At 34.2% G+C, this 20,731-nt stretch overlaps 3 protein-coding genes and 1 non-coding gene across 6 annotated transcripts in view; 1 reads left to right on the top strand and 3 right to left on the bottom strand.

Moving 5' to 3' along the window:
- Positions 1-3,483: 3,483 nt before the first annotated feature.
- On the top strand, positions 3,484-12,350 carry LOC125056665 (proteasome subunit alpha type-1). Of its 2 annotated transcripts, none has more exons than XM_047659916.1 (6): positions 3,484-3,618; positions 3,911-4,161; positions 4,471-4,630; positions 5,420-5,629; positions 7,371-7,526; positions 11,839-12,350. In XM_047659916.1, the coding sequence occupies exons 1-6, from the start codon at positions 3,616-3,618 to the stop codon at positions 11,854-11,856; spliced, it is 798 nt and encodes a 265-aa protein (XP_047515872.1). In that variant the 5' UTR covers positions 3,484-3,615; the 3' UTR covers positions 11,857-12,350. The 2 variants fall into 2 exon arrangements, with proteins under 2 accessions (XP_047515872.1, XP_047515871.1); XM_047659915.1 differs by having other exon boundaries at positions 11,836-12,350.
- LOC125056661 (alpha-N-acetylglucosaminidase) lies at positions 8,037-10,650 on the bottom strand. Its single transcript, XM_047659906.1, has one exon. It carries the CDS (start codon positions 10,601-10,603, stop codon positions 8,276-8,278), a length of 2,328 nt encoding a protein of 775 aa, XP_047515862.1. The 5' UTR covers positions 10,604-10,650; the 3' UTR covers positions 8,037-8,275.
- Trnaw-cca lies at positions 11,172-11,243 on the bottom strand. The gene has a single exon. It is a non-coding gene; the product is annotated as a tRNA-Trp (tRNA).
- Positions 12,351-14,134: 1,784 nt separating the features above from the next.
- LOC125056663 (ras association domain-containing protein 10) overlaps positions 14,135-20,731 on the bottom strand; it is a 103,377-nt gene continuing 96,780 nt past the window's right edge. For both annotated transcript variants that reach the window (XM_047659908.1, XM_047659909.1), the window contains 4 exons: positions 17,992-18,135; positions 17,405-17,529; positions 16,486-16,700; positions 14,135-16,004 (listed from right to left, as the gene is read on the bottom strand). In XM_047659908.1, the coding sequence (XP_047515864.1) occupies positions 15,215-16,004; positions 16,486-16,700; positions 17,405-17,529; positions 17,992-18,127 (1,266 nt within the window). In that variant the 5' untranslated portion in view covers positions 18,128-18,135 and the 3' untranslated portion in view covers positions 14,135-15,214. The remainder of the gene's footprint in view (positions 16,005-16,485; positions 16,701-17,404; positions 17,530-17,991; positions 18,136-20,731) is intronic.

Genomic DNA, 20,731 nt, shown 5'->3' with positions numbered 1-20,731 from the left:
CATGTATAGTTAGCTTAGTAACACTCAGTTAAATGGTACAAAAAAATTGTGTTCCAGCAATTTTTTAAGACTAAATGCAGTAGCAGCCTAACATGCGTTCACATGCAATATGATACGTCATTAAATTCAGTCAGAACGACCAGTCGCAATCAAACGAATCCATGCTTGGTCTCTTTGATAGTCGATGAAGGAGAAAAAAAACATGTTAAAAATAAATCACATAAATTTCTGTATTTTTTAAAATAAATACTTATACAACATGTATAGTCCGTTGATAGATAAATAAAAATGTTCAATTATGAATATTCCTTTAACTTTTATGCATTGAAATTTTATAACAAAATTAACATTTAAATTAACTTACTATCTTATATTAGCAATTTGATGTTGAGTGCATTTCGTTATTTTTATGTCTGGACAAGATAAAAATAATGCAAACACAATAAAAACTCTTTATTTCCTCGGAGGGTATTAAATGAGATAAAAATATAATGCTGCTAGTAACAATATTCCCGAAGTAATCAATCGGAAAACAGATTTTAAAAAATCTGGTTGGATTTGTAACAAAGTATGTACGTGCGTACAAAGTACACATGTCAGAAGTGAAACTTCTTTGGCAAACAAATTTTTAAGTATTGTTAATATTTATACAAATCTAAAACATTAGATTTCCGAGACTTAGAGGGAAGGACAAAGGAAGATATTATGTTAGGAATTTACTGATTTTAATTAAAATATTAAAAGTGTCAAAAATTAATACAAATTATAAATTTAATTAGTTTAATTTATAATAAAAACACGTGGCATTTTAATTTACAATTCGTCATTTGATATTTCAATAAATTATTTTGCATAAAATATGAAATACTAATCTATATATATAAAAGAAAGTCGTGTTTGTTACAACACTTATAACTCGAGAACGGCTGGACCGATGTTAGTTATATCTTTTTTAGTGGATTCTTCTCAACTCCGAATAGCAGAATAAGTACTAAAATATCGGATAAGTTATCGAATAACAATAAGTAAGTAAATTAATTTTACGAATGCAAACAGCATGTGGTGCCATCCGTTGACAAAACTACGCATCATTTTTACGTCGAATTCGTGTCAGTTCAAGAAATTCCGATCTTGAGGTGAATAAGGAGATGCATGATTTGATCTTGATCGAAGTTACCTCATCAAAAAATGTTGTATATCAGAAAGTGCTTTGACATGCAGTAACGCAATATTGGCGCTCGAGAGAAGAGGCCTAATGTGTAAAACTGCCATTCTTCTTTCGCAATGGCACGCAATAAAACATTTCTATATTTGCAAAAAGAATTTGTATTAACGTTAACCTTAATGAAATCCTAAGTCTAACTAAAGTTAACACGATATTATTAGACTGTAAGGTGGAACAAAGTGCGCCGGGTCAGCTAGTATTTCATAAATTGTCTTTACGAAATTTAATTTTAAAAATAGAATTTCTATAAGGTCAAAGGTAAATTCACCCTTCTCACTGTCTCTCAATCGGTCTTTCCCTTTTCTTCGACAAAAACGCTGCACATCTTCGTGTCGCTAATATTATTATTATTGCGTTTCATCCATAAAAATTTTACCCTCCTGCGCCTAAAGAAGTTTCCCTTCAAAACATTAAATTTAGTTTCTAACAAGCCTAGAAGTATCCAAGTATCCCACCGGGTTACGCCGCGTATGCACAACTTGACACTATGGAATCAAGGATTAGTATAACTGGAGCTACACATAACAGGCATGAAAACAAAGTATTATTTCTGGTGTCAAGGTAAGGTTCAGAGATGAGACTTGACTCCCGTAAGTCTCGACTCTGAATATCACCCTTAACGCGAACTATGATTGCATGACAAATAAGTTTTTTAAACACGGGAGCTATATTCAGCGTTAAATCGCTCCTCTTAAAAGCGCATTAGAACTAAAATGTTTTTTTGGATTAATCTAGCCAGGCCTTATACTTATATAGAACCGGCCCTAGTGCACTTTTTACGCCATAACTATTATACCCTGATATGATCAATGTCTGACACGACCGAGGTGTGCTTAAATGTCGGAACTGCATAAAAACAAACAGAAAAATAAAAAGTATTTTTGAACATTGCTATGATTGTATTGATTAAACTCAGCCCCGACAGTATCTCTTGGTGGCAAATATATTTAAACTGGATTGATTTTTCACAGTTTGACATTTGCATTAAGATATTCGTTCCATATTTAAAAGGTAAAATGTCAAATTATCTAAATAGCGAAACAGATTATCGTCAACATAAACGGATCTGTCAAAGGTAGTTAGGATAATCACACCGTCTTGTTATTTACATTATCTACTTAGGAGATAAGGTCTGCGACTTCATCTGTGTAGAATAAATATAATATATAATATACATATTCTTAGATAAATATGTGTTGAATAAACATTGTAATGACTATTTTCTAAAGGGTGTAAATGTTATGACGAAAATAATCGTCTTACACGACATTATTTATTAGATATATTAATTTATACAGATAAATTATTTATACTTTATTGTGTTGTTGCGAGTGCTTATTGAACCCAACGGAAGAATAAATCGATTGCATTGCGTCAGTTGATTGATTGACCGTAGCGCTGGTAACACAACTTTGGGATTGTGGTACAATATTGAGAATATTGAAGTCGGATTCACAACAGCTATTGCTATTCAGCTAGGTTCTACTTAGCTAAAGTATTTACTAAATGATGTAAATCATCACGATATAAATAAAAGACAATATTGTGGGTCTCTATTGCGTATACGATAACAAGCTTCAAATAACATCGTAAGATATATTCTTATGGATTTTGTTAGTGAAATGGGCGGAAAACTGATCTTGTATTACGATACAAATTGCTCCCTATTTATTTACAAAATCCCTTTGGTTTACCTTTCGTTGAAATATAGTTAAAATATAAAACTAACTTTACTGACCGTTAGTTAGTATTATGAGATTTAACTTATAAAAAATCACAAATAAAAAGTTTTAAGTGTCAAACAACAAAAATTAACTCTTTTCGATACAGTTTACTGTACGTTCGTCGAGAAAATTGTTTTTAGCCGTTAGCTTGTTGTGTTTAGGAAACATCAAATGTGATATTTCCGGCACTCTTAGCCGGCAGTGTTATCTTGGAGCCTTGCGCTCTCCAATAAACGACAAGTTATTCTGTCTGTTATTTCCTACCATTTATATATTAAAAACAGGCACTGCAGAACAGTAATATTGTATTTGATAATTACAATACATTCTATTTTATTTATTGAATTAAACAATGTCTAATATTCTAACCCCTTTCAATCGTTCACCCTTTAATCGAAATAATAGTTTTCATAAGAATTAAAATATCGATGTAGGGCCACACAGAATGAAGCTGTTAAGCTAGTTAATCGAATCTGTTTAACACTGTTAACTTGACAATATCAAGTTGTATTTCATTTGACAACTTGACATTGGCAACTGACAACTTACAGCAATCAAAAGACAAAATTTTTAAAATCATCTTACGTTCCAAAGGCTTCCCTAAACTCTAAAGTTAAATTGTTTTCGGTGGTTTTACTGTAAATCTATTTACTTCTAAACTATAAAATGGTAAGTAAGTTTTTGCTTCCTTGTTTTTAAGTTTTACTCAAAAAAATAACTGTTTTAGTTGTATTTAATAGCAAAATTAAATTTAAAATTGCAATGTCATTGGCGCTTTCTTGATATAATCCTGGTAATAAATTGTTAATATCAAAGGTATAAGCATTAAAAAGTACTTTAATTTTATTACGAAGAGGTATAGGTGGTACGAATAGCTTACATTATGTTGCCGGGAAATAAAACATAACCAAACAAACCGAATACACTTAGCAAAACTTGATATTATTCTATTTTATTCCAGTTTCGCAACCAATATGACAGTGACGTCACAGTGTGGAGCCCACAGGGTCGTCTTCATCAAGTGGAGTATGCTATGGAGGCAGTTAAACTGGGTTCAGCAACAGTTGCACTGAAAAATAAGCAGTTTGCTGTATTAATAGCTCTCAAAAGAGCAGTGAGTGAGCTATCAGCTTATCAAAAAAAAATTATTCCCATTGATGATCATATTGGTATCTGTATGTCTGGCCTTACTGCAGATGCAAGAATGTTAAGGTAGATAATATTCTAAACCCTGTAATTCAAAAATATTTGTCACAATCTAAAGTCTTATAGGGCAGAAACTAAGGCTTGAAGTATATAAATAATAAAACCTGATTTTGCAGTTGTATATAGGCTTATTATCTAATTCCCTTAAAGGAAATAGTTTGTTAATACAAATGCAGTAATATGTCTGTCACAATGCCTCTGCATTACTTGGCTTGCCTTAAAACAGCTCATATTCCCAGGAAAGACATATCTTTTACACAATGCATATGAAATACAAAATTTAGCTTAATATAATATAATACTGTAATGTTACAGCCGTTACATGCGCACAGAGTGTCTTAATTATCGTTATGCACATGATGCACCAATGCCAGTTGGCAGACTTATTGGTATGGTTGGTAACAAGATGCAAATATGCACTCAGCGATATGATAAAAGACCATTAGGAGTTGGGCTCCTTGTAGCTGGATATGATGTGAGTAATATCGTTTTTGTTTATTAATTAAAATAATTTGATATAATAGAACTCTAAAGATCTTCTCCGTAAAAGCAGTGCTTCTATTTTACATTTCATTTGTTTTCTTATAGGCCCTGCAACAGCCTTTAAATTTTACTAAAGCTGACATTAAAACAAAAATTATATAGATAATTTTGACCACATTTAAAGCATTATGCAACTTTCATATAATAGAGGGTATTAAAACATGAGTGTAGTTTCAATATAAGATTGCACGAGTGTTTTAATACCTAATTTTATGCAGTTGCATACACTACTTTATTTAATCTCATGGCTATAGGTTTCCAAGTCATAAAGTCTTGGTAACATTTGTTGTACGCTTTCTTGATTTTTCTGGCAAAAGATTGGTCATCAAGTTAAATTTTCATCGGTATTGTAAAAATGTCAATGACATTTTTAGTACTACTTTTTTAATAGTACTATTTTTGGTACTAAATTTTTATGCAACAAATTATTATTCAAATTCGTATGTACGAAATAGCGCCAATGGAAAGTATGTTATTGGTCTATTGGCTCGGAACCAGCGTGTTGCGCGAACAGCTCGCAACCTTGGTCGGGACACATTGTACTTTAATAATTAAAATGTTATTTTAAAGCATCGTTTGGAGAATAATGCTTTAATTTTTAAATTTTCTTAAAGAAGTATGTATATAAAATATGCCAATAAAAGTCTGTATTTCATTTCATAGTTAGAATATTACCAAATGAGATTATATTCTGATACTTATGATTATTATAACATTGCAGGACCAAGGGCCGCATATATACCAGACATGCCCATCGGCAAACTACTTTGACTGCCGTGCAATGGCTATTGGAGCTAGATCTCAGTCGGCAAGGACATATCTTGAGAAGCACCTCACTTCATTCCATGATTGTGATCTGCAGGACTTGGTTGCTCATGGTCTTAGGGCCTTGAGGGACACACTGCCCAACGAAGTTGATTTAAATACTAAGGTACATAAATAAACTTCTTTGGAAACTCCCTGAGAATGTTGACCTTGTTAAAACAAACCTTGTCAAATTTTTTGCTGGTCTTTCTAGTCTTGCTAGTTTGCAATAAAAGAAAGTTAAGTTTGGTAGCGTTTGTTGTAGATATGTTAAATGACACTTTGTTTGAAGCAGGGTAACAACTGAATTTAATCATTTAAAATTTGAGCTAATAATTAGGAGTAGTGGGGTTGCGACGGTAAGAAAAACTTATTTGGCTTATTTAAGGTTTCATAAGTCGTAAGTGACATTTCAATTCATAGTCCACCTTTTTGGACCATATCAGAAATGAAAATAAAAATGAATGACTTTGGAAAAAACTAAATGCTTCAAGTGTGCTACGATTCCTACCATTTGGTTTACACATCTAATTATTTACTAAAATATAAATTCTAAAACATATGAAAAAATTGGAACTTTTAGCAAAAAAAATATCTATATAAATTAGATTTAGATAGATAAATAGATAAAGCAGTTATTGTAGTTCTTTGCGGTGTAGAGAGCATTATTTATTTATTTATTACAGAAATTCATACATTATCCTTACAGACTATGCCAATACGATAATGTCGAGAAACATTAAATAAAATATAATAAAGTAGGTACATATATAATATTAAACACATAATATACACAATATCGCTACTGTGAATTCACTCTGCGAACATATAAATATGTCTATAGTGTCGGAGACAGCATTCAGTATGCGCGTCTTTGATAACGGGGTTTTATTTAAAATTTTCGGGGAAATTATAACCTATGGCCACGTTACTGGGGTCATAAATCACAGCAGTGTAAATACAGTCAAACCTGGATAAGCGAGAGTTCAAGGGAGCACAATCTCATTCTCGCTTATAGAGGTTTCTCACTAATCCGAGTTTCTCGCTAATGCAGGTACATGGGTAGCGTTTCTCTTTTATAGAGGTACGCATCAATAACAAGTCTAACAAGTCTAACAAGTGACTATGTCACAGTATATTTTTTTTACACTTTAAAAAATCCGTCAATATCGTTTGGGTTTCTGTTTTTGTACTTTGAATGTTTTTCTCTTATTCATAAACAATGGTAGGAAGTTCCACGAAAGTTAAGATTGAGTCATAAAATAGCAGATGTTAAATTTGTAATTTGTTTTTCATTTGTTACTTACTGTATGTGTGTATCTTTTATGTATGTATGTATGTATTTTTATTGTAACTATAGTTCCTCATGAATAAATAAAGCTCGACTATCGCTTATAGAGGTATATATAAGTAGCAGTCTCACTTATGGAGGTCCATGAGGGAAAAATGACTCTCTTACAGAGGTTTCGGTTTCTCGCTAATAGAGGTTTTGGGAGCTTAAAATGATGGGCCCCGGCTATTACTCTCACTTATAGAGTTTTCTAACTTATCCAGTTCTCACTTACCCAGGTTTGACTGTATATATGATTACTAGTGGACCCGACAGACGTTGTCCTGCATGATATTTCAAGCGATTAGCAAAGCAAAGTATTAAAGTACCGACTGCAGCGCCATCTGGCGGGCTGATTTGTGAATCTAAACCATTCCCAGATCCCCTTGAACACACACAAAAAATTTCATCAAAATCGGTCCAGTCGTTTGAGAGAAGTTCAGTGACATACACACTCACAGAAGAATTATATATATAAGGATGAACAAAAGCAATTTTATATCTATGAAAAGTTCTTCAACTTTTTCTTAAATTCTAGAATGTATCGATCGCTATTGTCGGGCCTAAAACAGTTCTTCGAGTGGCTGATGAAGCGGAGTTGAGTCGTTTCCTGGCTCTGGTCGAAGGAGAAGAGAGGCGTGGAGGGACAGCAACTGGAGATGCTGCACCTTCGGGGGAAGAATCCCAGGCACAAGTAAGAATTGCAATAATTCACATACAACTAATTGTTTATATTAAAACAAATAAATGAGAGCGAAAATATTATGTTATAAAAAGAAAAATAATTGCTTGTAATTCATAATTTCTGAAAGATTTTGAAAAGTAAAGAAAGTAATAGGTTATGAATAACATCACGTTTCGATCAATTAAACCGAAAAATCGATAAAAAATGTTGCAGAATCTAAAAAACCATGTGTGAAATTCACACGTGGTAGAAGTGAAACCTTCAAAAATTTTGGTTTCAAAATAATGAGATGAATGAAATTTAAATTTTTAAGTTTAATGTCAATTGTTAATTTTAATAAAAACTACAATAATTAAAAATATGAAAATTAGACTTTTTTCACTACTTTGTTTTAATTTTGATAAAAACTAAAATAATTAGAGTTTAAAAGTTGATGAAACGGAAAAGCGAGAGTAAAAAGAGACAGACACATAAATTCATGTTAAATCTTATGGGAGTGGGAGAAAATGAGACAGGAAGCATGCTTCAATCGACTTTCAAATCACAACAATGCTAAAGAAGTTTTCACTTCAAAAACATTGGAACAATGGGTTTGAAATAAAAACTCTTTTTGTGCTGGATTAGTCCATTTATTGAGATTATACTATATTATAACATGCTATCTTATTGAAATTAACATGCTATTTATGACAATTTTATTAATAGCTAATACTAATATTAGTAATCATTTATACAAAAATTTTCAAAATTAGTGTTTTTTAATTCATTTGTGTAGTAGAATGCCACATTACAACAGACGGCGTGTAGTCCAAAGCATCATCTTCATCATTAATATCAGCTAACGTGGTTCTTCTCTCTGGATCTCGCTTTATTACGTTCATAGGAAGATCTTCTACATCTGACACATAACCCCATTTTTCATAAACGTTCAGCGCTGTTACACGCGGATTGTTTGACGGCGGACTCGCCATATTTAATCGCAGGAACGGCTCTTCCACAGAAGATCTGACAGCTCGCTGTGCGCTTTTCTCATCAAACGTCTCGTTTCGAAGCTTGGCATCGAACGCAATTTCCAAAAACATTGCCCATCGGGGTCTATAGTAGTAATAAACCATTTCTGCCCATTGTTTACATGCGTAATCTGATATCTCACCGTTTGGACCCCATAGTGTTATCTGATTTCTGGCATTCACATCGTACAAATACGACTCTCCGTCATTATCTGCTAGACTTTTTGCGCTCTGTAGCCAGATTAGCAATGAAAAATCTTTTTGCGTTGCTAAAACATCCCCCATGTCTTTCATAGCGTCCAAGAATCGGGTAATCGATGAATTAAATGTCCAGGAATTGGTGTATCGGTCATTTACTACGTTTAGGTAGAGTTGATCTATTCTGTATTGTAACAGTTGACGGGCCACATCTACCAGGTCGTGGTCGAAGCCCCCTTGACAGCTATCGTTATTTGTAAGGACCAAGTTCTTCAAAGCATAGAGAAGATCTTTGCTTTTATACCACGCCCACGGGCGTATTTTAAAACTCGGTCGACGTGTTATCACGTACTTTCCCCTTATTTTGTTTAAACCATCGAAATTGTAAACACTTTTAAACAAATATCTCCAGGCGGTGGCAGTTGTGTTGCAGGCGTATCTTCTTTCTGCGTAATCAGCAACCCATTGGTTCAAATCATTGATAGGTGATTCGCGCCAAGCTGTCTCTAACATTAAGTCGTATACGACATAGTTTTGGTTAATCCCTTCTGGTGTTAGTCCCATTCCTATCATAGTACTGTTAATCCTTTTCCTAACTTCGTAGACGTCTTTATTTATTGTCTGAATGTTACCAAACATGCCAAGGGTGCCTCCAAAATTGTGCAACATGCACCAAATAAATGGTTGACCATAATACATTTTGTATAAATCATATTGTGGCCACTGCTCCGACTGTAGGTCCAGTACCAACATTCTTCCATTTGGCACTGATGTAAGGAAAGCCTTGACTCTATCAACTGGCCATAACAGCGGATTATGTACGAACATCCAATTCTGTATCATCCAAACAGCATTCTGGTCCTGTTCTATTAGAGTGTTATAAATAGCCTTCGCAGTTTGCTGCACTAGTATTGTTGACCAGGGTTCAACCTTGATCTCGTTGAAGGGGTCGGCTGAGTATATATTACCCGTACCCAAACCCTCGGTAACTTTCCTTAGATACATTTTTCCAATACTTTTGAAGAGTGGATCAAATGGGCTAAGGAATAAGTTGCAACAGTAGTCATCGTTGAATTTATTCCACGTGTTTACTGAGTAGAATGTGGAGTTTGGATATATTCGACTAAACGCCCGTGGGACGTGTCCATTAAATGCTGGAAGTATCGGTATCATACCAAGACTTTGCATTTGACTAACCACTAAATCCTGATTCATCTTTTGAACGTTGTGCCAGGATTTGAACAATGGACCACCCCAACCGTGGACGTTGCCCATTCTCAGCCAGGACAGGAATGCTGGTCCTGTGAAGTGTTCATTGATTTCGTCATCAGTCATTCCTATTGCTTTGTAAATGCTAGACCAGGCGGCTTCCTGGGCGATCGGTGCCAATGCTAGGTTGATTCCGTTCAACGCCATCCATTCCACGTGTGTGGACCATTCGGATTTCCACCAGACAAAACTGTACGATGCTGTACATACATTCTGATAATATCTGAATCGGTCGTTAGCGACAACCGTTTCATCCACTTCGGGGAGAGGATTTGGAATTTGAACATTCTGTACTTGCCATGCTATTTGGCTCTTGCAGTATTTCTTCAAGTAGTAATTGAAACCCCATACGGCAGCTACTCCGGTACTGGCCTTTATTTGAAGTTGTCCATTAACAGTCCGAAGTACGAACACGTCCTTATTATGAACGAAGAGAACTGGACTTATAATCACGTTCACATTATTTAAATATTTTTGAATTATTGCTTCCGCAGCCTTTTTTTGTATGTCTGGTGATGTTTTTGTTTGCAATAGCACTGGGTCTAAATAGTTTAAATTTATTGCTGTTGTGTATGAGAATAAACAAATGATAAGGTAAATAGAGTACATCGCGAACGCTTGCGACGAACGCGGGGCAATGAATGTACTATTCAGAGGATCTTAAGTGAATAATAGTGACCATTGACCTGCAGAAAGATAAGCTATTATGACCCGGCGAAGTTTTGTACTAAATATTTTATTTATCTTCTAATATTGTGAAGTTATAATTTTGTTTATTCTTTCACTAATAGAATGCTTCATCCCTGAGTAAAATTATTATATATTTTTCAAAATTAATAAAGGTATATTGATTTCCAAAATATTTAAGTATAATTGCACCGTTTTAAGTATATGTTTCTTTCCATCACAGCGTAAATACAATTTGACGGATAGAAAGAGCACTTAGGTAATATTAGACAGTGCTGGAGTGGCTTAGATTAGGTTTGGCTAGTATTTTTACATTATAATTGGTCTAAGTATATTCCGGAATCACTTGATTAGCAACTTGTAACATTAGTATGTAAAAATTTTTTGGCATCAACTTTAGATTATTTTATTGGAGATCGTATCAGTAAATTATATATAAAGTCGTATATTTTATTAAAATTTGTATTAAAAAAAACAAAAAATATCCAATTGACCCCGACGTGATTTGAACACGCAACCTTCTGATCTGGAGTCAGACGCGCTACCGTTGCGCCACGGAGTCGATGTCATTAGACTTGAAAACTTCAAAGTGTTTAGAATGGCTTGCAGTATTCCGTAATTATCATATTTGTTAAAAAAAAATATTTTTACTTCAATTTGTAAGTAGTATATAGTGAGCTGTTTGATAATTGGTGCCCATAAAAATTATAACAAACACTTTGTTTAACAAACTGTTTTAAAAATATATTTTAAAAATAATTATAATATTATGATTATTAATTGTTTTGCTTATTATATTATTAAGACATTGTATTTCCTATGGATTTGTTATCATGTTAATATTATTTATAAATTCAAATTGCTATCTGGTAATTGATAAGGAACTCTAATGAGTTTGTCAATAACTAACAATGTGGGCAAACATGCAAATATCCGGTTATATCTTAGCTTCGTTACTTGGGCAATTCACGAGACTTAGCGTCAAGTGTGACTCCCGTTTGTCAAAAACGTATTGGATTTTGACATAAGGCCAATTCTTAAAAGGCCGGCAACCCACTTGCCTCCTGTAACATAAAAACTCCACTTCTATATCAAATTTATTTTATTTAAAGCTACTTTAATTACTCACAAATTCATTTATACTAATTTTTCAGCAGGCGATGGACACCCAGTAAGTTCAAGACTGGAAACCGTGGGAAGGGATGACAAGATTGAAGACCTTATGCCGTATTGTCCTCCTACCCACAAATATGCCACAATTGTGGTTCTACCCTCTTTTCTATGCTTTTGGAAAGGGTGGTCTCGGCCAGTGTTCGGACCTATTGCTGCGTAAATTAATGGTATAAGTTAATAAAAATTAATTATCTGTGCGTAACAACCCCATTCAAAACTAAATCGGTGTAGTCCCATTATTATACACAGTTCTCTTTCCATCACATTATACAAACGGTGGGACGGAAAGAGACAAAAAGTATTTCGCAATCAGTGTTAAATATTAATATAAAAATTTATTTTTAAAAAATAGTTTTTCTAACAATTCATTCTAACAAAATGAAATAGGCAGTCATGCTTGTACTACAAATATTTACGTTTATATTTCTGAATGCTGGCCGGGGCTAATAATATGTATCTTGTGTAATTCTTTTTAATTAAATGCATACATTTTTAATTGATTTTTTTATACTGTACCGCCCTTTATAAACTAAAAGATTAAAGCTTTAGATTTTATTAGACAATTCTTACATATATTTTTTTTGTGCATAGCTTTATCGTGCGACTCTCATCCCTAAGGTCATAGGTTCGAGCCTCGGCTGTACTTTCTGTTTTTCTGTCTTTGTTCGCATTTAACATGCTGGGACGGTTAAGGAAAACATTGTGAGGAAACCGGCTTGCCTTAGACCCAAAAAGATATTTGATGAAAAAAAATCTTATTATGAACATTTTTGAAAGGCGCCTCTGAAGTTTATGGATAGAAAGAAAAAAAAAACTTTATTATACAGGATATTTAGATTAAGTAAAGTGCACTGGACCCCCCCCCCACACTAGGATTCCCTGTGTTGTGGGCAGCCAGCCAGCCTTTTGACTTTTGAGTGTTTTATAAATTATATTAATGATTTCTACACGTTTTTTTTTGGAGTTTACTCCTTAAGAAACGATTTGAATTATAAGGCCCGGTACGGAAATTTTATGAGGAGTAAAATCAAGTGTAACACGAAAAGTTGAGGCGTTATGTAAGAAAGAGACAAACATATATATCTGTAGGATTGAACGTGTAAAAGAATGAGATGGAATACATTACACAGACTTTTCTATTTTGAATTCACGTTTTGACAGCCACGTTACAACATTGTCAGTGTTGACAGGTGTAAAAAATAAAAGTAGATTGTCTAGCGTGCCATAGAGTTTTGTCAGTAGTAATGGTCAGTGAAATTAAATCTAAAAAGATTGTTCATTCTTATTCTTCTCTTACTATAAAGGTAACTTTGGTCACAGAAAGAAAATCCTATTTGGGCATAGATGATGTAGGTACGTTTTATTACTACTACAAACATTTATATTATAAAAACATATATTCTTACCACCTTTAGTATGAAAATATGGTCGACAGCCACAGAACATTATCGCCATTTTATCGTTCGTAAGGAGTAAACTCCAATCGTGCGTCATAGCTGACACACACACACTTTTTTTTATTTTTGCACAATAAGAATATTTTCAGTATCAGCATATGACAGGTTAACGAGATATTGTTTGAGTTGTTTAGTAAATGTATGTAAGGGAGCGTTCAAGTATTACGTCACGCAATTTTTGGAGATTATTGATCCCCCCCCCCCCCCATGTAACGCGCCGTAACATTTTTCTGTACCCAAGTATAGTAAAACGTTTCTTGACCACCTAGTGACTCTTTATAGTTAAAAGTTAACATTATGTGGTGTAAAGTACTGGAAAATCGAAAATAATATTAACAATAACGCGTAATTCAATCCCCGCCCCGCATCGTAACGTTTTATATAAGGACATTGAAATTAGTGATAATATTATTTTTAAGGAAGTGATTAAAGATGAAAGGGCCTCGGAAGAGAACAAGCGTTGGGCGAAGAAAGTGCGAGTTTTGGGTTGCTTATATATGGGTTTGCGTTTTGTTATATGGTGCGGCGGTGTTCGTTTCCAAAAATGTCTGCATATTGCTATTAAGTATAAAAATTTAATTGTCTATGCATAAATTTATTAACCAAAATACATCGAGTTTAGGAAAAGTATAATTCTGCCTTTCATTTCAATTTCGATACATGTTGCTACAAAATATGTTTATATTCTATGCTAAAGAGGACTTATAAATATTATATTAAAAGATGACTTATATATATTATATTATATTTTTTTGTCACTGTCAAACGAAAGCGCCATCCTTTCGTTTTGGATTTCAAAAGGTTTTGTAAATTAAATGCATACTGTGATTTGATTTATTTAATCTCTCATAATTAAAATTAACATATTTACAAATTATATAGGTAACAGGAGTTCAGTATAAAGCATAAAGCATCAATAATTTACGTCCGGGTTCAATATAAAAACCAGTTGTACAACGACTACGCCTCGTAGCGATTACGACTGGTTCATGTACATAGAACCCTAACGGGTGAAGGGCAGTGGTATGATGACAGGTTATCATGTCTTAATAATTTTGGTTTCAGTGACTGTCAAACTAGTGTAACAGTGATTGATAAATTGTATTGCAACACATCTTCATGGCTGGTTAAGGAATTAGTATCCCAGCTGGGTTGCCATGCTAAAATATGTGGTACGTCAAAGGAAAAACGTACTTATTTTTTTAGGTAAAGGTAATTGAAAGGTAGATTTCAATTTTTTTTATCCTGATTCAGCTTTATGATGATATTTCATATTTTATGAATACCAACTTGTAGATTACTTATTGTCATATTACCAATTTGACTAGGTCTAACTTATTACAATCGATATTGGTGGTCCTGTTGTACATTTTTTGGTATGGGACAATATATAAATATACAAAACTTAACTATATACAAATCTTAGCACCATTTATATAAAACTAATTCTCGAGAATTTTGGACTTCGATCACGCGGAATCTAACTTATGGTAATTTCAAATATATCTTTGGAATAACAACAAAATACTATACATATGCACATGAACTAATTAAAAAAGAAATATTTCTATATATTTTTTGAAGACAGAAATGTCAAATTATTAGTTTAAAGAATGAGCCCATTTCTCATATTTTGCTTCGAAAGAGCTGGCAATTTATGACTGAAGAAATGATTTAAAGAGGATTAAGAGTATTTAGTCTTTATTTTTTTTACAAGTTGCAATCGTATCTGTCAGAATTAATTTATGACATCTTCAGGTAAAAGTTAATTGTCTCGATTAGTTTATCTTTTAATATAGGATATAGCTAAAACAGTCAAAAGCACCTTTATAGGCCAACACTATCGAAATCAAATTAGGAGAATCAAGGCTCTTAATGTTTACATTTAGGTGTATAGGTTGTGTCATACAAGAGTATCTAATACATATCCGTTCCCTGTGTACGTGAAAACGGGCTGGCTTTGATCCAAAACAGGTATGTAACTTTCTTGCAACGCTATAGGCTGTCGACTTGATGCCTCATTCAATTGTCTTTCCAAAATAGTATTTTGTAATTCTTCTTCTTCCAATTGTAAGGTTAATTCATCTAACAATTTCATTCTATATTCCAATTCACTTTCAGTCCTTTCCAACTCTTTAGTGTTATCTTGCATTTCTTGGGCTGTTTTTGCTAGATCTTCCTCTATTTTGTCAATTAGCATTGTCACTTGTGATACGTTTTCACAGCTATTTGCCTTGTTTTCGTCTGTATATCGTTTTACCTTCGCTGTTAATCGAACCACTAGTTCCTCTTCGCGGTGTAGTCTTTTGTTTATAATCGCGAGCTTTTCAAGAAGTTCGATTTCTTCTCTTATTTTTGTTAGTTCGTCGGCTGATGCTTCTGAATCTGTGTCTGTGTTCGTTTGGATCAATCTTTCGGAATTTACTTGGCAGATATCCGTAAGTTCTTTAGTAAAGTAGTGCTCTCTCATTAAGTGTCGTTCTCTTCTGGATTTGTGTTTTGTGTGTCTTCTTGGTGGCGTGCCACTGCCAACTCCCACACCGCTGTCACTGTTGGCAGCTTGGCTATCATTTACCTCACTGCACCTCCCGAGATCTCTCAGATATGATTCCAGCAGATAATTAGTTCCATGCTTCTCCATTCTACTTTTGTGTGTTTGGTCTTCTAATTGATCGATTAGTTTTTCCTGCTCCCTGTAATAAATAATAGTTTGATCTGTTATCGAAACTAAGCAGACAAATTTATATATTTGCTTACGCTCGTTTGTGAAGTGATTCATTTAAATAATGATGTTTGTTGAACATTATACATGCAATTACCTAATAGTCATCAACTAATATTAACTTAGTCATAAGTAAATTTATTTCAAATTAACCACAACAATTTGTATTGTCATTGAAAGACGCAATAATTCTTCAATTGAAACTAATAATTTATTTAATAAAAACCTCTTTAAAAAAATATTGTTTTAAAAATCGTAAAACAAGGTTTTAAGGTTTGTAATTAGATAGATATTTTGAATGATTACAAACTAATTTAACTATACTCTAAATAAAGCTAGATCGGTTTTTCAAATCAAAGAATTTTTGACATTGAATAAAATGAAAGAGGCAGACTTTTAAGATAATATATACGTTTAGAAGCTCTCGTATGTAAATCTTAAGTAGATTTTACCTAAGCTTATCAAGTTGCTGGTGTATCGTCCTACTCTGATGCTGTATGACAGACACGAGTCTCGCTGCTGGCTCTTCACTCTTAGCTCTCGGTGGAGGTGTTGCTGCTCTATGACCTTTCCGTCGTCTTCTCGTCCTACTGCGACTACCAGCGTCGCTGTCTCTTCCAGAATCATCTTCTCCACCGCTGGATAATCTTCGAAGAGATAGACGAACCTGTAATAAATAAACTTATATTAACAGGAGTATAACAAGATAATACTCCACCATCTTAGCAGAAATATAATAAATCATTAAAGTATTTTTGCCTGGAAGAGACTGCTCAAAAGCGATAAGGCTGCTAGTTGCCCTCCTTTTCATTTAATTATATCAACTAACTATTTCTGTATGCAACGCAGTGTTAATGAATAAATAAATGATATTGTTTTTGGATATCACTTACTTCAATGAAACATATATTTAGGTATTATTAGGGTTTTATTTATTTAGTATAAACATACTATTAGGTTAATACTACTAGGTACTTAGATGATTAGATGATAGATAGATGGTACTGTTTCATGATAATTTCTCACTCTTATAGGTAAGATCAGCCTTCTGTGCCTGACACATGCCGTTGACTTTTTGTTTCCTCACAACGTTTTCCTTCACCGTTCTCAATGTTAAATAGACAGAAGTCCGGTGGTGATCCCCGGCGGAGTCCATTGATGCACAGCCGGGGTTCGATCCTACGACCTCAGGGATGAGTCTCACGCTGAAGTCTAAGTATATTACAGTAACTATAATTTTAAAGCCGTACTCCAGTCCTATACTCGTATCTAGTGGTATTTAAAGAACATGTTGGTATTTGGCAAACATGCTATTATTGTACTTAGAAATCTGTAAATAGGTAGAATGTTAAGATAATGTAAGAAACTTACTTCATGCCTAGCATCTCCCCACGCAGCCAACACATGCAGCACGGGCACATCTGGTGGTAAAGGTCGTTCCACTCCCCTCCATCGCTCAGCTAGAACCCACTCGCCTGGTTCGCTCAAGCAACTGGCTGTAATAATAATTATAACTATTTAATAGGTATCGTTGCATTTGAATCATTCGTTGTAAACGTATAGTACTGTACTTACAGGATACATTTCTAGCATTTTTCTTAGTTGTAGTATAAAAACAAGATTGCGCTTTTTGTTCTAAATATAATTTCACTATAACTGCCATGAAATAGGTGGAAAACAAATCTTATTTTGATTATAATCCAAACTTTGACCAGCCTTACGATTCTGTAACTCACTTTTCGAACTTTTTCTGATAAGGAGGGAGCTTGTACATTATTGTTTATCTGAATGCCAAATCGTAAAATGACTGCTTTACGATTGATTTAAACGCGACCGCCGCTGTGAAAACCGCTGTGTGAGTTCGAAAAGTGAGTTACAGAATCGCAAGGCAGGAATCGACATGAATCTCCTTAGTCAAAATGTGTATTCTATTTTCATAGATAAATGGCTTTTCTCACCTTCAGGAGTATCTTGTAAGGCCCTGACGATATCAGCACAAGTGGTGTGTGACCGGACCCCTCTCACCCATAATTTCTGACCACGAGCTAGAACCCCCACCTCTTCATCGCTGTAATCTGATGAGGAAGCCTCCATATTTCCACCTGTTGAATATTACTTAAATTAATAACATAGAAATGTATGTGAGGTAACTTATATCGAGTTTTATTGTAGTCTCATTCTATCAAATTAATATATGTTATATATATTAAATATAGTTAAAATTAATATGATGGTTAATATGATCGAGGTTTGACATTTGACAATACTCAAATAGAGATTGTCTTAAGCGATGGGTTCAGGCTCATGTTTTAGAATGACAAATAAATCAGTAGCTCTACAACCTCCTTAGGTCTGGGCCTCAGATTTCTGTATCTGTTTTATGATTATTTGTCAATCTAATTGGCAAGTGGGTGAACAGCCTCCAGTGCCTGACACACGCCGTCGACTTCTTAGGACTGAGGCAAGCCGGTTACCACGCGATGTTTTCCTTCATCGTTCGAGCGAATATTAAATGGGCACATAGACAGAAAGTCCATTAGTGCACAGCCGGGAGTCGAACCCACGATCTCAGTGATGAGAGTCGCACACTTAAGCCACAGAGCAACACTGCTCTTATGTTTTAGAATAGTACTCAAACTATAATCAAGCATCAAAGGATGTCAAGTGTTGTCTCAGAATCTTAGAATCCTTGGATTTAAGTAGCATAATATGTGATCTTAAAACATCGCGCTTGAATAAACTTGGCGAAGTTATATGAAAAAGTCACGAAGATATACAAACTGCATTGTATACTAATACTTAAAATTTGTCAATTAAAGTAGATTTGTCCGAAGAAACGGACTGAAAATCTAATTTAATATACGATATGACTGATTACAAATGATTAATATAAAAACTAAGTATTCAAAATATATTTCAAATCTACAATATTTTAATTACTTATACGCTGAACGCGTGTGAAACTTCGTATAAAAATAATTAGTTCCCTCCCCTAAAATCAATATTGTGACCTTTACCAATGACCCCATAAAAGCGGACCTTTTAGGCAAATATTTCTTATAGTGGTTACTGGTTAGTGGTCCTGCACTAATAATAATTCATTCCCGTTTTTTCAATGGATATAGATCTTCCAATATCTGTAGCGCTGATATTATTACCTCAACATTTAAGGCGGGATCACAACCGCTATTGCGGGTTTAGATGCTGTTAATGTTACTTGAAGCCTAGGGTTCAAAGCCCTATCTGTTAATAAAATATTAATAGTCATACACATATATAATAGGACAAAGATGCATCCAAATACACTAGGAACTAAAACTTTCTTTTACAAAAATTATAAAAAGTCCAATTTATTTGTATCATATTTAATTGTAAAAGTAAAAGTAATTATAATTAGGAGCGCTTAACGAAAACAAAGAATATTGTAACGAAAAGAACAATACGGACATACTAATTTTACTATTAGGGAACATGTACTATTTATTCACACGTGTCAATACTCAAACTGCAAAGCTATCTATACGAGCCAAGGCTGTATGCATTTTGCTCACTCAGGCTATCACATAAGCATGGCGATTCCCTAAAGCGTCAGAGTTACACCCCGAAAGTGTAGCCAGACGTAGGCACTCTCTTCTACTGTTATGCATTCATCCGTTACATACATAGCAACTAGCATTTCATTATTCCGCTTATATTATATTGTTGTACGCGAGTCGTTGATATAGAGTAAAAACAAAATTCTTCACACCGATGACCCAGGAACAGTACATTTTGGTCCTTCGAGCCGGATTACACCGAGCTATATCTACGAGCCAAGGCTGTCTATAATCCTGATTTTATTATCGCTCATAATATACAATAGAAGGTAACAACGTAATAGGTCAAAAGAAATGCGTTGCTAGGCAACCAACGACCAAACAAACAGGGGTTGCATAAGTTTGCACAATTTAGGGGCGGGTGGCGCCAGGCACGCGAACATTATCAGGAAATCAGGGCTGCATAGTTGCAGTTCGTAACTAGTTTGCATATAAGTGCATTTTAATGGAAATCTGGTTTTATTGAAGGAAATGTTCGTAAAAGAATCATTAAGCGAAATTGGATGCATTTTCGCAAATTGACTTATTTTTATTGCCATTTAAATCTAATTGACTGTATTTCCAGCTTATTTGTTGGTCGTAAAAATGTCTACTTAAGAAATCTCTGGGAATATAATAACTTTTATCTTTAGTACTAAGTACCTACTATATATACTACGAATAGGTTCTACACTATATGTCTCGCACTTATGGAATGACTAAGCTGTTTATTTGTTTCGTGGTCCTATTGCTAATACAAATTATATATAACAAATAGGAAGGTACATTTTAAGTGTGTAATGTGTGTGTTGTGGTTGTAACTGGCCCTGGCTCAGCATTATGCTGTGGAGCAGACGTGTTCCACAGCGCTGGTCATTCTGCCAGAGACCACAACAGCTGTTAGTTTGCGCCTTAGACGCAAAGTTCAGGGGCCCTATAGACTGTAGATGGTTTTTCCAATCCCACTTAGGGGCTTTCAAGAAAAGAGCGTAGGTACCATCCCTAAAGGCCCGCTGACTACCTATAAAATTCGGTGTTGCATGTGTCAATGATGGCACATTATTCTCGTTTGTCCCAACCCCAAAATTTCCAAAATAAAGCAGAAAATATGCGTGATTTCTAA

The sequence above is a fragment of the Pieris napi genome, chromosome 15 (assembly GCF_905475465.1).
Source record: "Pieris napi chromosome 15, ilPieNapi1.2, whole genome shotgun sequence".
NCBI classification, from domain to species: Eukaryota; Metazoa; Arthropoda; class Insecta; order Lepidoptera; family Pieridae; genus Pieris; species Pieris napi.
Note: the sequence above shows the minus strand (reverse complement) of the source record. Positions and strands in the feature narration are given on the sequence as shown.